Below are 14,768 nucleotides of genomic sequence, written 5' to 3'. Positions count from 1 at the left end.
CATTAGTTTCCTAACCCTGTTTACTTTAGAAAGGTATTGCTTTATTCCAAGTAACTGAAGGTATTTATTTTCTCCTTACAGGTTTCCATTTTGACCAACAGCTTGGAGTGGAGGAAGCAGCTGGACATGCTTGTAATAAAAATACGTTTTTGTTTCCCTATGTAAACAATAAAGACAATTTATGCCCCAAATGTAGAAAACGTTTTTTTTATTTACAGTGTACACCAGTATAAAATACTATGAAACAGAAATGTCAGCCACATGTTGAACAAAGCTGTACTCATGGCAGTGATTTAAAAAAAAGATCCCTAATCATCAATGGCACTAGGCATGGCGTGCGGATGTCTGCGAAAGATCTGTTAGACAGAACAGGAGAAGGATAGCCAAATATTTTATCTTCCTTCACAGCTGGATTCTCAGCAGAGGTGTATTGTTGATAACAGTTTCATTCCAACTGAACCACGAATCTCTTCAGTTCCTTGGGGACCAAATGTTTGCTTAATTTAAAGCATTATAGATAATTTTCCTCATAATTCAATAATGTCTCATGGATTGTAGCCCCCGGCGGCCAGCAGCAGGTTCCTGCGGGTGAAGTGAAGGTGTATGACGGGGGTGGATTTAGACGTGTAGGCGCCCAGCAGAAGCTCCTGGGAGTTATCGTGTAGATGGACGTGCCCTGTAGCCGCCGTGAAATCGTCTGTTTCTAAATCATCAAATGCTTTTGTAGCGTTCCAAAGACGAACTGTGTTGTCCATTGAGCCTAGAAGAACGAGATGAAACATTGTCAATGCATGTTAAGCATGTATGTTGGGTTTTGTAGCTTTACCATTTTCTACAGGAGATTTTAAGTCCTACAAGCTACCTACAGCTTATATCAATTAAACTCACCGGAGGCAAGGATCTCTCCGTCTCTGCTGAAGCGCAGGGAGTACACTGTATCTGTGTGGCCTTTCAGTTCGCCAATCATAAGCCCATGCCCGATGTCCCACAGGAGCACTCTGCTGTCAGTGGCCCCTGAAGCCAGGAACTTCCCATTGGGAGAGAAAGCCAGTGAATGGATAGGACCCTGGAAGATGAGAGGTAAAAGGCTCAGTACAGCAGTGTCACAATTCTGATAACTGCTGCAGTGTGCTTAAAAACATTTAACTAAGCAAAAACACACATTGACCAGGGTTATTATAAACTAAAACCAAAATATGCAGTGAAAAATACATTTGTTGAATGAAAACGATATCCCTTAGGAAATGCTGTATTGCCTGGTTGAATAACTAAAATAAAAACGAATTCAAATAACTTTTAAAGCATTCATATATTACTACAAGGGGGGGGGAAACAAGATTGCATTAATTCCATAAACTCTTGTAATATTTAACAAAATAAAAACAAGAACTTGTCATTCCAGGAGATGGCGCTGTTTTGCTATTGCATCACAATGATTCCCTGTTTGTCAAATGAAGTACATTTTTATTGGAATGAAATCACAAGGCAATGACTTCAATCACATCACAATAATTGCTGATGTGTGTGACATTGTGTAAACTTAACCTACTATGCAGATAGCAAACTTGAAGTAACTCTTAAGACATTTTCCTCAACAAATACATCATTTTGTTTAAAGTTTAAGGCGAGACACTACAGGTGAATAGGGTAATTTTTTTAACTTAAAGATATCAGCTAGAAATTTCTCCAGTTAATTACTTACAATAAGGCAATTGTTTTTTGTATTACAAGTTTTCAGAAATAGCATGTTTAAATATGCAAATTAGCCATAATCTCATTAAATATGCGCATATTTTAACACATTTCAGGAAACAAATTTTTTTTATTGGATAAAGCCAGGTTCAAAATTCTTGTTTCATTTTGTTTTCATATTAGAATTGAAGGCTTTTACAGAAGGGATTTTTTATATCTCTTTTTATCACTAAATAAATCAGAAAATACTGTCAACAGCCCTAAAATATCAATTTTCGCCATGTTTTTAGGTATAAAATGTTATATAATTCAGGCTATGAATGATAAATGAACAAACCCTTCTGTAAAAGCCTTCAGAATATGGATAGGAATATAACTGGAAGGTTTGGTGTGTCTACGTGCTACTGAAGTGGACATTTTGTGCTCAGAGTAGGAGAAAAAACTCATTTTGAGAAAACGACCTTTAAAGATATGTATTGTCAAATTCCATATTTTTTTTATTGGAAGACACTATTTTCAGACACAATATCTAATCTAATACTTACAACAACAACAATATAGAACATATAAAACACAATACAACTGAAAACTGAGTAACACAGTATGTACCTGATGAACAAAACCACAGTAACACACACACACTACGACCACAGTAACACACGCACTGCAGAACTGCCACCCTAGTCCATGCCTGCTCCATAAGTAGGCCCCTCCTGCATCTCCTGCTGATGTCTTTTCACCTTTTTTGCTGTGCTTAGACTCTTGCGCCTATATTTCAAACTAGCAGATGTAATGGCCTCAGCTTTTGAAATTCTCCGCAAATCACTTTGTCTCATTGCGCTGGCAGTAACAGCTGTGCTCTGGAGCCACAACTTCTCCATAACAGCCAGCATGGCAGAGGCACCTTCATTAAAGGTGGAGATGGCCATACTTGCAGCTGCCTCAACCCTGCTTTTCCCCACAAAGACCGTTTTTGGAAACCGCGCCCATATCACAGAGTTGAGGCACTCATTGGCATTTTGAGTACCTCCATGCTGCATTCCCTGGAGCAGGCTGTCACTTGAGATGCGGTGGTACACAGGGATAAGCTTCTCCCCCACCTTTCGCTTTAAAAAGTTTCCAGCATGTTCTTTGTGGCTACCAGGTGTTTCCCCATTATCCTCTGCTTTCCTATACCAACACCAGGAGGGATTGCACCTGGTGTGTAAGGGGCTGTCATCAGTAGACATGCCGTGGAGGAGACCTGCCCATATTTCTCCCTTCATTTTATCGATTGAACCCTGGTTGTTGAGAATTGCCCCCCTGTAATAATTTTGCAAAGTTTTGCATTTCTTTGCAGTCAGCTTCCCTACACCCTTCCCTCCTAACTTTTTCTGTGAACTAATTTTTCTGAGTGCTGTACCCATTCGCTTGTGGGCATGATTAATGCACTCTAATTTCACCACTTCATGCCCAGGGTATGGGTTCAGTGCAACCACCTCCCTAAATGCTGCGCTATCCCCATCTGACAACATCTCTGTGTACCGCACCTGGTGGCGATTCACAGACCTGGCCCACATCCTCTTGGCTGACTCCTGCTCCATTGCCTTGCTTGACCCTGCAAAGTTTCTTGCACAATCACTATGTGTCTGTCGCCAACTGTCATATTCCTCTTCTGTAATCTTTTGCTCTTGCTTGGCATTTCCCTTTAGAGCACAAGCATGGCAATAGGATGATAGGATTTCATAGTCTATCACCAATCCAGTAAGGATGTCAATGCACACACCGATCCCATAATGGGATGTGAAGCCTCGCTTTTGCCATGTGCCATCAAATGACACGCTGATGTTTATAACTGCCTCTGCATCCTCCCTCAGCAACTCTGCAACATCTGGGTCCACATCTGCATAAGCCTGCCTGACCTGCTCCCTTGTCCTGTGAAGTGACTCCAGGCCTCTCTCTATTTCTGCCACTAATAAGAGAAAAAAATAAGTCAACTGAATGTCCTGATAAGTTATACTCTGAATTCAATAGTTCAAGTTTTCTTGGTCTCAATCCTGTTTCTATACCTGTCACTCTCTTGTCATGTCTCTGATAGGTTTTGAGATGAAGTGCAGGAATCCCCAACACTTTGCTTATTTTTCTTCAGAGCTGCATAGCCCAAGCCTAACTCGTGCGCTAAGAGCACCATTCTCACATTCACATCAAAAGCAACATCCTTCCTGGTTTTCGTCTTGAAGACGTGTAGATGTGTACACACTTTTGCGGTACCCACCATCACACAGACTGCACTCTAAAATTAAGCTGCTACAGAAACCATGGTTTTGCGGGATCGATGTTAACTTTGAGCCCTGTCCCTGCGCAATTTGGGCAAATCAACCCACTGAGCAGTTCATTCAGCCGCGCTACATGTATTATCAGCCACTGCTGTGTGGCGCTATCTAAACCCTCCTGCTCTTTGGGTGACAGCTTGCGCATTGACGCACTAAGTGAAGGTTTTTTCAGGTTCGGGGTCATTTGTTTTGTCTTCTACCTTGCTACGTGCAAGTGACAATTGTTGTCCTCTTCTCTTTGAACGATTTTTTCGCGGATGTTTCGGCATTTTGAGATTTAGATTTTCAGCGCAAATATAAACAAGGAAGTGTTATGGCGCACCACGTGACGCATCTGAACGAATCACGTTGTCAGAAATTGACACCAGCCAATAAGATTCCGTTCTTTGGTCAGATGACCCCTTTGTACTTTCACGATTGGTTGCTGATACAAAGGAAATGACCATATTTGGATCCGATGAGATTGTGCAGGAGAACCTGAGCTTTCCAACGGTACCTCTCATGACATGGAGCAAACAGCGGTCACGGCACTTTATGTTACGTTAGATTGCTAACTTTTGGTGAATTTAGGAGAAATCTACCGACGGAAATAGACAAACTATAGTAAAATAAACACCTAAATGTGTATTTTGTACGTTTTCCTTCCAAAAGCCTGAAAGAAAACATCTTATTGAATCAAAATAGCACAAAATCTCAAAATTTACATGGGCATGAAAAAACGATGTTTTTGCCTGCCGTGTCTCGCCTTAAGTTATATAAAGGCTTTACTACATTACTTAAGACATGTAAACATTGATGTTCGTCCTAACGGGGAGAGCACAGATCTGCAGCTCTGTCGACCTCTCTGACCTTGTGACCGGTGAAGATGCGGACGCAGTTTTCCGGTCAGGACGTCCCACACTCGGATGGTGCGATCCGATGACCCTGTGGCCACATAATTGGAGTTGGGGTGGAAGCGGGTGCAAGTGACGTCAGCTAGGTGACCAGAAAAGATCCGTAGAGGCTGGTAGTGATCTGTCGCCCACAGACTGTTGGAGAAAGGAAAATGGCAGATAAGAGAAGGGGCTGGTGTATCAATATGTGTTTCACTCTGTGTTACAGAACGACGGTTTCTTACCGGGCAACTCTGTCATGTCCCCCGGAGATAAAATAGTACCCATGCGGGGAAAATTGGGTATCCCACACTGGGTAGTTGTGGCCTTTGTAGCCCACCAGACACGTGAATGTTTGGAGACTCCACAGCCGGGACCGTACCATCTTCAGAACTCGACAACAAGTAGTTTCTGGAATGTCAAACGAGAATGTCAACAAAAAGTATTGCATAAATCTGATACTTACACTTTTTTTCAGCAAGATAATCGTACAAATTAAACACAACTTATTATATTTCTTTAAGCCTTGATGCAAAAACCTGAAGTCAAAATCTAACGTTAGTCTCTAGAAGAACTACACCATGGGACATCATGAATTCCAGCCCCACTCCAAATTGTAATTTCAGCTTACTTCTTCTACTCCGAGATAGATATAGCTAGAGAAGTATAACAACAAGGCTGTGAAAGCTGACTAGTGGTTGAGTTTTCTATGTTTGGTGAGATGACGTTTAATGGTCACAGCAACCTATTAACTCTCCTTTAGCCACTTTAGCCACCTTTCAAATGGTCAAAAACTGTTTGACCTCGAGGCAAGATAACCGTCTGTGCCAAAAAGCTTGTTTTCTGTAGCATTCTAAAAGGTCATTTTTCAAAGTCCCTATACATGTTGTCATGAGTGCACATTATAGAGTATCTGTAAAAATGAACATTAACGTGCATTGTACCTGTCCGGGCTGAAGCTGATGCCGTACACTGGGCCGCTGTGTCCATACAGGATCTTCAACTCACTGGCCGTCTTCTCATCCATGATCCTCTCCAACACGTCGTCCGACTCTTTGTCGATCAGATTCAAGTCTTGGGAGAGAAGAGTGTTATAGAAGGTCCGAATAACACCAAGCCGGGTTCACAGTGGTAACCGTAGTTCGCTGTACCTGCTGCAGACTTGACCTTGCGGAGCTTCTTGGGCGTGACGCTCCACACCCGTACTGTGGAGTCAGCAAAGCCCCCCGCGATCAGGCTGGAGTCGTCTGTGAAGTCAACAGCTGTCAGACCCTGCAGGGGGAAAAAGATAAAAATAATTATTAGAGATTATTGTCCTTTATTACTCAGCTTAGTTGAATACACGATTCTGATTGGTCAATTCAGAACATGTGAGACGTTGTTAATACAGACAGTACAGATCGCTGTCAAGGATTTAGGACTATAATGACCGTTGCTAAGGAGGATCAAGAAAGAGACAGGAAGTAAACACTAACAGGAACACGGTATGGGCTCTGCAGTGTTTAAGGACTTGTTAGTGGATCAGAATCTATAAAAAGACTTGGACAGTGCTTCCGTAAAGTTGTTGTTGTCACAGTTCCAGCCGTTGGTATGCGTGGAACAGAATTTTGTTTTGCTTCGCGGAAGAAACCAGTCATTTTTAAGTCAATCAAATAATTTCAATTAATATTGGGAGTCGAGACGCTAGTTTGTTTAGTGTCTGTCGGTTGTTCTTTTCCCCATAATGACCGCCTCGCCGCACATTATCCCTTACTTATTACACGTCATGATTGAGTTCTTGATTCCCATTGGGCAATCTGGACATTCAGCAGTCTGATATTTCTTGTTAGCAGACTGTTGCTAAGGATGCTTTAGTGAAAAGGGGAAATTGTGCACCACAATAAAGTCTTATAAATGTATCATCAGCTGTGGCCAAAGAAAACCCTTTTTTTTTTTCCGTTAATCCATCGGAAAACACCATGGAATACTCTTTGAATATTCTTTTTTATATTTTCGGAGAGTACGAAACTTTGGATTGATGAAAGCTAAATGGCCCCTTAATTATATTACCATTACTGTCCGTCCTCACCACCACACGGTGTTAGGTGATGCGTGATTACCTGGTAAGCGTTGAGGAAAGTGTAGAAGCAGATGGAAGGCAGGATTTCTGGTCCCAGGCGGATCCTCTTGGTGGCCTCCTTCATGTACATGATCTTGTCCAGCTTGTCTGAGTCCTTTAGTTCTGGAAGGGGTATCCTGAATAAACAAAAACACAAGGTAACACTTTTAAGGATGTTCAAGTTAATAACTGAAACTATGAGGTTCTTATAAGCATCGCATCGTTACCGCAGCATCCGGATTAAAACCACCAGACTCAGGGACAGTTTCATCCCACAGGCAATAAGACTGTTAAACACCTGAACTGTTGAAGTAACTTCCCTAATATTCATCTGGCTGCTGCTTTAAAATTATTTTAAACTTATTTATCTTTATATCCTATTTCAATAACTTGCATATAGACTCTTATTGCACTATTTCACTTTTTAAAACTATTTTTTTTTTGTATTACTATTTACTTGCACTATATTTTTCTCTTTATCTGTGTTTTGTGTTGCTCTGTTGGAGAAGCCTGTGACACACAATTTTCATCGGCATAACTAAACTGTAGCTATGTTCATATGACTAAATAAAGAACATTGAACCTTAAACCTTGAGAATGGGAAGCTTGGATGTTTAGCAAGGACAACACTATCAACCTTCTTGTACTGAGGCTTGATAAATTAATTTTAAATGTAATTATGAGCACAAAATGCTCTCCTGTGTGTCAGAAACCTCTACCTGGTCTGTGCAGGTGCGTTAGGATCCTGCTTCTTGCTCTTGGAGCCCATGCTGTCCTTTTTGGGTTTCTTCTTCTTGGGTTTGCCCTCCTCATTCTCTGCTTCCTCATCCTCGTCATCAAGGGGAAGCTCAATTTCTGGTTCCTTCAGCAGTCCATAGTAAACCTGAATGAACCAAAAAGGTTTTTACTTCAACAGCCGGCAACCGTCTTAACTCCACAACCACCATGAGAAGGGCATGCTTTCATTAAAGAGAAAGGTAGAAATGACATAATTTATCATAGCCAGAAACTACAGGTCTTTAAAATGTTGTACGATCGTTGAACACATCAGGTGTGACAAGTGTTCCAAAACGAAAGAAAAAAAAGAAAGACAAAAAACCTAAAAGAGTGACCAAAATACTTAATTCTTCAGGTCTTAAATGTTGTGAAAAATAAAGCCTTTGCAATAAACACTTTTGCAAGAAAAATAAATAAATGTTGAAATATATATTCAATTGTGCCAAAATGTAAAAAAGAAAATGACCAAGCAAATTCAACTTGCCTTTTTTAACTTTGTTATACTGTACATGTATTAGTTGTCTATCTCTAGCCAATAATGTGCTGTTCCCAAGGAGTTGCAGTACTTTAAATACATTAAAAACCAGGCCCCAGTGAGTTCAATGTGACAAATAGGGAAACAAAGCAAACACATGAAACTGTGCTGATGTATAAACCCACCTTTGCCTTGTTGGCCTCCCGCTTGCCCTCCCCTGCCAGGCTGCCAGACATGGCATCGATCTGGCTCTTGCTGCGGGGCATGCCATCGAAGATGTCGATGTAGAGGTGCTCTTGTATGATGTTCCAGATCTGGTTGTTCTGGCGCTCCTGCAGATGCCTCTTCAGCAGCTGGTAGGAGTCTCGGGAGATCCGCAGGACGAACTTGCTGGTGCGGAAGTCCAGCAGCGTCTCGTTGCCTCTCATGTGCTCCCTCTTGGACAGGCTGGACAGAATGCGCAGGTCGTCTTCGTAGTAACACTCCTGATCCCCACTGAACCTGAGAGGGGACAAATAGAGAGGTAAGGGTTTATAATGTGCAGGATGTAATGCTACTGAAAAAAATAAAGAGTTTAAAATTAAAGTCAGTCTTTATTAGTCCCAGATCGGGGAAATTCACAATGTTACAGAAAAGGGACAGTGCAGCTAAAGTTACCAGACTAAAATATTAAAAAGTCAAATGTAAATATACACATCACTGGTAAACATAAGTAGAAGCATGATAAATGAAATAAATGAACAATATTGAAGTAGCAACCAGTTTTATGATTAAATTGAAAAAACACTGAATGTCTCTCAGCAGTGTTAAAGAAAATCTGAAGTAGTGAAATACCAGCTGGGAATAACTTCAAAATTGCCAAAGATTCTTAACAGTAGTCAAAATATGTCACAATTTGTCAAGGATACTCACTTTTCAAAGAACGCCTTGGCCTCACTTTCATGGTTGTTGTACACCAGTTCCAGATACATGTGCACGAACAGCGGGTAGAAGACCTGGGACAGCTCCGCTCGGTGACAGTCCAGAACCGATTCAATGAACTTCTTCAGGCCGCTGTAGTAAACCTGGTACAGGGGGGGGTCTCCCTGCTGGCTGTAGGCCGACAGCACCACATTGACGTCCGGCTGATCCTCCCCAGCAGCTGGGGGGAACAAGGCAGAGTGAGATGTGCAACTTAAGGAAGGCTTTTTAAAGTTACTATTGTTTTAGGTTGTTGTTGTTTAGCTGAGTTTAACTGTCACTGAAGTATAAGAAAATGTATGTTGCTTTGCAACACAATTTTAAACTACAGCGATGACATGATGACAGCAAACCAACTGTTGGTTAGTATTGAGTCATAGGGGTGCCTTAAAAAAAACTGTAATAATAATCAAATAAGTGAATAAATAAATAAAAATAAATACAATAATGAAGAAATGAATTTAATATATTAAAAAGCTGTTTTATTTATTTTCATGTTCATTTGCTAAGTACGTCGGTGTGTTAAAGTGTTAGTTTGAATTCACCAAGTCACATAGTAACACTAAAACTAACCAATCATGGCAGAGTGGAAACCTAAAAAAAGAAGAAGAAAGAATTCTGTTTGTTTATCTTTAACATTTCAAGTTTTAATGAACTTTTTATCATCTAATTTATTCATTTTCATTTTGTATACTATATTATGTATATATATTTATTTATTGTCTTATTCTTTACCAGGATTTTTCTGTATGCATTCCTAAGACTCCACAAAAAAAATAAAAAGCTACTAAATGGATTCTTTCTTGAGTCAGATTTTCTTTACATTTTTTGTAGAAGGCATGTCTGAAAAACTGTTTGTTTAGTATCTTTACCTGAAATACATTCAAACTGAAGTCCGTACTAGTACTTGAACATTTGAATGAATGGGAAAATAGTTGTTGTTAATTCATTGTATCACTTGGCTTCAAAAAAGCCAAACAAAAAGTTGTGATCACATGAAAATGTGCAACATTTACCAGAAACACAATAAACACCTGGTTCATAAAATGAAATCCATACATCCCCGATATATATACCTTTGTGAAACAAAAATGACTATACCTCCAAGTATGTTAGGTTGCTGTACTAAACTACTACTCATATTATGGCATATCTTACACAATGTTCTTGTATTATACAAAACAGTATGGACTATACTACTATATTACTACACCTTATATAATGTCTCATATCATATATTATACCATACCATATTATATATATTCTATCAAATTAATAAAGATTTTCACATACTATTACTTAATTGTATGCTATGTTACCCTGGTTATTCCCATTTTCTCTCTAATTATATTTTCATTCTATAATGATTTTACTCTATGTAGCTTATTTTACACTTTCATTTCAACATAGGTAACTCCTATGATTTATCTCTATTTAATCGATACTCATCTGTATGTAGTAACATCATAGACTGAGTAATATCCGTGTACTGCTGCAACAACCGTATTCCCCCGCTGGGGATTGATAAAGGCGTATTTTTGGAGTTGGATCAACATAGTAGTTTATGGACTTCAGGTCATTGAGTGTAACTCTTTTTAACGTGATAGTAATCCAAGGAGCACATGCTTCTCACTCCTATTAGGTGATTTTATATTCACCTATTACAGATGCAAAATAATTTCACACAATAAAACAGCACAAGCCAAGTTGTAATCGGACCTTTAGTTGGCGCCGGAGCTACAGCGGAGGCTGAGCTGGTCACTCGGCTGAGAAGAGAGCTCGCATCCCCGCCTGCTAGTTCCACACTGCCCGCAGCAGCACCAGAACCTGAACCGGAGGAATCACCCCCCTTCAGTTCCAGTGAATCCTCCGGTAATCCGGCTTCACGACGCAATATTTCGACGGACTCAGTCAGTTTGTTCTTTCGGAGGAACTGCAGGACCGCCAGCAGCGTCTGCTGGTCCTCCGGGGGTCCTGCCGCTGATTTAATACTTCCAGTCGAAGAACTAGAGCCAGGGGACGTAGAAAGCAGCCTTCCATCATTTGCATTATTATTTCCACCGCCATCGTTTGATGGTTCTGTTTTAATGTCTTTTTCTTCAACCGCGTCGACCTGACCACCTTGTACGGCCGCCATTTTAAAAATGAACTGCGCATGTGCGAGGTTCAAAAACGGAAGACACTCAAATGTAAGTTTAGGTCACCCGATTGGTTCTCATGATGCAGCGTCACCCTACGTAACGCTGAAGTCCCGCCTCCCGCTCCATCAGCATCTTATCTGCTGGTTAGTAGCGAAAATTGATTAAATCCAAATGTATACCTTTTAATTTTGTCCTCAACAGGCTTAATTATGCTCCTAAACTTCTCAAATAACATTTTCTAATGTTTACCAAACACACGTACTGGACCTTTTGTAATTTTCATTCGACTAAGATTTATTTTCTACTTGTTTTATATAGTCTTATTTTTACTTCTAATCATCTGTATTTATTTAGGTCGTTTTTTTCACCCTGAACTTCCTTAACTCTCACCAATCAAGGCTTATCTTTTTTTATGTAAAAGTAATTAATTTGAGCATCAATAATCATTTAATATTTTTTTATTATTACGAAATTAAAGACTTCCATTTATAAATAAACTGCAAACAGGAATGCATATTTCATTTACTAATTTATAATATCGATGTTCCATTTTGCACCAGATGGGGGCACTTTGGTCCCACACAACCCCTGCCCAGTCTAGAGTGTCCCAACAATTTCGCCTCCTTCTTGGACAAATGTAAAGAAAAACAGATTATTTGAAAACAAATGATTATTTTAATTTAGCTACTGAATATTTTCTTAATTTATCAGATATTTGTTTTGTATATAACAGATCCTCAAATAAAAACAATTCTGTCACACGTTCCAAGAGCCCATGCTTCATGTGTCGTTTTTTCCAACCAATATCAAAAACCTTTAGATATTCACCTTGCTATAATAGAAGAATTATAAAAGCAGTCACAATTAGGAAGCTGAAACCAGTTCATTTTAGCTATATCTTTGTTTTTAAGACAACAGCTCTAATGAATGTAGCCTGTAATGCATTTTGGACATGCAGCATCTTTTCATGATCCACCCTTATTTGCTTCACATTCACATGATTTTAAAAATAATGCAGAATCTCCTTATATATCTGATACACAACTATTTAATTTCAAACAGAGAGAAAATACAAGTTTTATAAAATTGTGATCCTGATAAGCACTTGATCAACCCAACTTTGTGTTTGGCAGTTGGATTGATCAACTGCTTTATCTAAAAAAAAAAACGAATAATTATATATCACTTATATATTATCTACATACTTATATAAAAGCACATGCCATATAGAAACTCCATACAAGTACCAGCAGTGCTCACTTTGCCTTCTGCTGACATGGGATTTCTGCCTTACAGAGTAACACACCTTCCCTCTTTAAACTCCCATTCAGAGAAGCAGTCGTATACCGCTGACTGTGCATCACTGGGACAGCACGGCATCTATTTTCATTTCTAAGAGACTGTCCGTCATAAATCAGAACTTAATAGCATTTTATTTTAGTTTCATACAGCACAAGTGCAATGTAAACTCAATGTCAGCATTTCTCATTTGTTAGAAATCCCTTCTTTACAGTACTTTGATCAAGATATATCCTAATTAATAACACCTTATGGATTGTACATACTTGGAAATCTGTGCAGCAATTACTGAATTAAAGCTTGGATGTTACTAAGCATAAATAAATACGGATTTTTTTTTTTATATTAAGACTTACTAAGCTTATTTGTTCCTGCTCTGGCTCACAAGAGTGATAACTCACCAGCAGGTTTTTTTTTTCGTGTGGTAGACTCAGGTCCACGTTGAGGGGTGGGACAAACGCAGCAGAAGAAGAAGCAGCAGGTGACGTTGTATAACATTGCAGTGGTGTAGCTCCATGTGGGGGCCGGGGTGGGGTTGGTTGGTCTGTTGGTTGGTTGGTTGGTTGGTTGGTTGGAGGGTGAAGGAGACAAACATCAGCACCAAGGGCGTGGTCCTCAGTGCAGGCTCATTATAACGTGGCTCCTTTGGGGTGTCACTGAATGACAATGTATGTGGCATTACTGAGATCAGCAGTTTTCCTAAGGCTGACGTAGAACGTTTTTCTTACCAAGCAGATATGCAGATGACCTGGGCTGAAACATGTGTGTCAGGCTGAAGGTTATTGATTGAAGATCTATAAGTGTTATCTTCATATAGCGATTTACATAGAGCCTGCTGTGCTGCACCTGAATGAGGAGGACAGTGACATGTGCTTTTATGTTTTTATATAATCTCTTCACTTGGCTGTTTAAGTGATTTTATTTTCAAAATGAAATAATAATGAATGACAATAGAGACAGAAAAAAGCAATTTCCCCTGTTTAGTCTAACGCGTCATGGCAGCAACCAATCAACAGTGTTGAAATTGATTTGAAATAAAACTGAGTGACAGAAGTAGGCTGGTGCCGGAGGAATAAATTGCGTAAGTGATAAAGACAAGTGACTCTATATTAGAGCTGCAGCACCTGGTTGAATAAACATTTAGTTGATCAACAGAAATATAATCTCTCTTGATGCAAAAATGGCAGAAAATACTTTTTCAGCCTCTAAATTATAGAGATGTAGCTATTTTAACCAATGTTCTATTATATTAAACAGAAAAAAAGTATATTTGGTTTTTGGACCGATTAAATATTTGAAGATATCTTCTTGGACTTTAGACATTTTCGAAACAAAATGATTAATTGATTAATCGAGAATCGTTTCAGCCCTACACTTTAATTAACGTTATAGCTTTCCTCTAATGTGATAACACTGTAACACACTTTTACAATTTGTGGAATATTTCTTCATCCATCGCTATACTTTTTAACTGATTCCTTAAACTTGCTATAAATTAATTTAGATGTAAGTGTATTTACGAAACTATACTATAGGAAACTATACAATAGGATACAATATTAAACGAAGAGATAGGAAATGATACGATAAATTACTTTACGATAACTATTATTGTCAGATCAAGTTGGAAATGTCTCTTGCATCACAGCAGCTCCACTTGAAACATCACCAAGGACAAATTCAAGCAATTGAAAGACCTCTCTTCCTATCTTACATTATATTGTGAAATTAGATGTAATTACAGACAGTCCATACCCAGAAATCTGCTATTTTCGTAAAAATCGATTACAATTTCACCTTCATCTGTCCCTCCTCTGCACCTGGCAGCAACCATGTTCAGCCTTTTATTATTTCTGTGTTAAAGGACACCGTTAAGGTCAGTCGTTTTGCCAGAACCTTCATGGATTTTAAGTGACCTTCGCCCACTTCTGTACCCTTTTGTCTTTCTATCCTCTCAGTGTGGTATGTGGTCTAGTTTTCAGTGAATGTGAAAAGCTGCTTGCATGCTCTTCACAATAGAAAAAAGTGTAAGTCATTTATAGACAGACATACGTTCATTTGCTGCTTTCACACCTCAGTGCCAATTTTGTTCAGTTCCTCTCTGTGTCTGTGCAGAAGCTGGAGGACTCCCACACCAACACC

At 39.4% G+C, this 14,768-nt stretch overlaps 1 protein-coding gene across 1 annotated transcript; it reads right to left on the bottom strand.

The window, feature by feature from the left end:
• Nucleotides 1-191: 191 nt before the first annotated feature.
• On the bottom strand, nt 192-12,013 carry taf5 (TAF5 RNA polymerase II, TATA box binding protein (TBP)-associated factor). The gene is given in 13 exon segments (XM_079667528.1): nt 192-760; nt 889-1,066; nt 4,854-4,883; nt 4,885-5,032; nt 5,122-5,249; nt 5,251-5,287; nt 5,821-5,950; nt 6,028-6,148; nt 6,976-7,111; nt 7,694-7,857; nt 8,412-8,727; nt 9,139-9,367; nt 10,906-12,013. Coding segments are annotated over 13 exon segments (2,250 nt in total). The 5' UTR covers nt 11,324-12,013; the 3' UTR covers nt 192-545.
• Between the last annotated feature and the right edge of the window lie 2,755 nt (nt 12,014-14,768).

Source organism: Notothenia rossii (assembly GCF_949606895.1).
Source record: "Notothenia rossii genome assembly, chromosome: 1".
NCBI lineage: Eukaryota > Metazoa > Chordata > Actinopteri > Perciformes > Nototheniidae > Notothenia > Notothenia rossii.
Note: the sequence above shows the minus strand (reverse complement) of the source record. Positions and strands in the feature narration are given on the sequence as shown.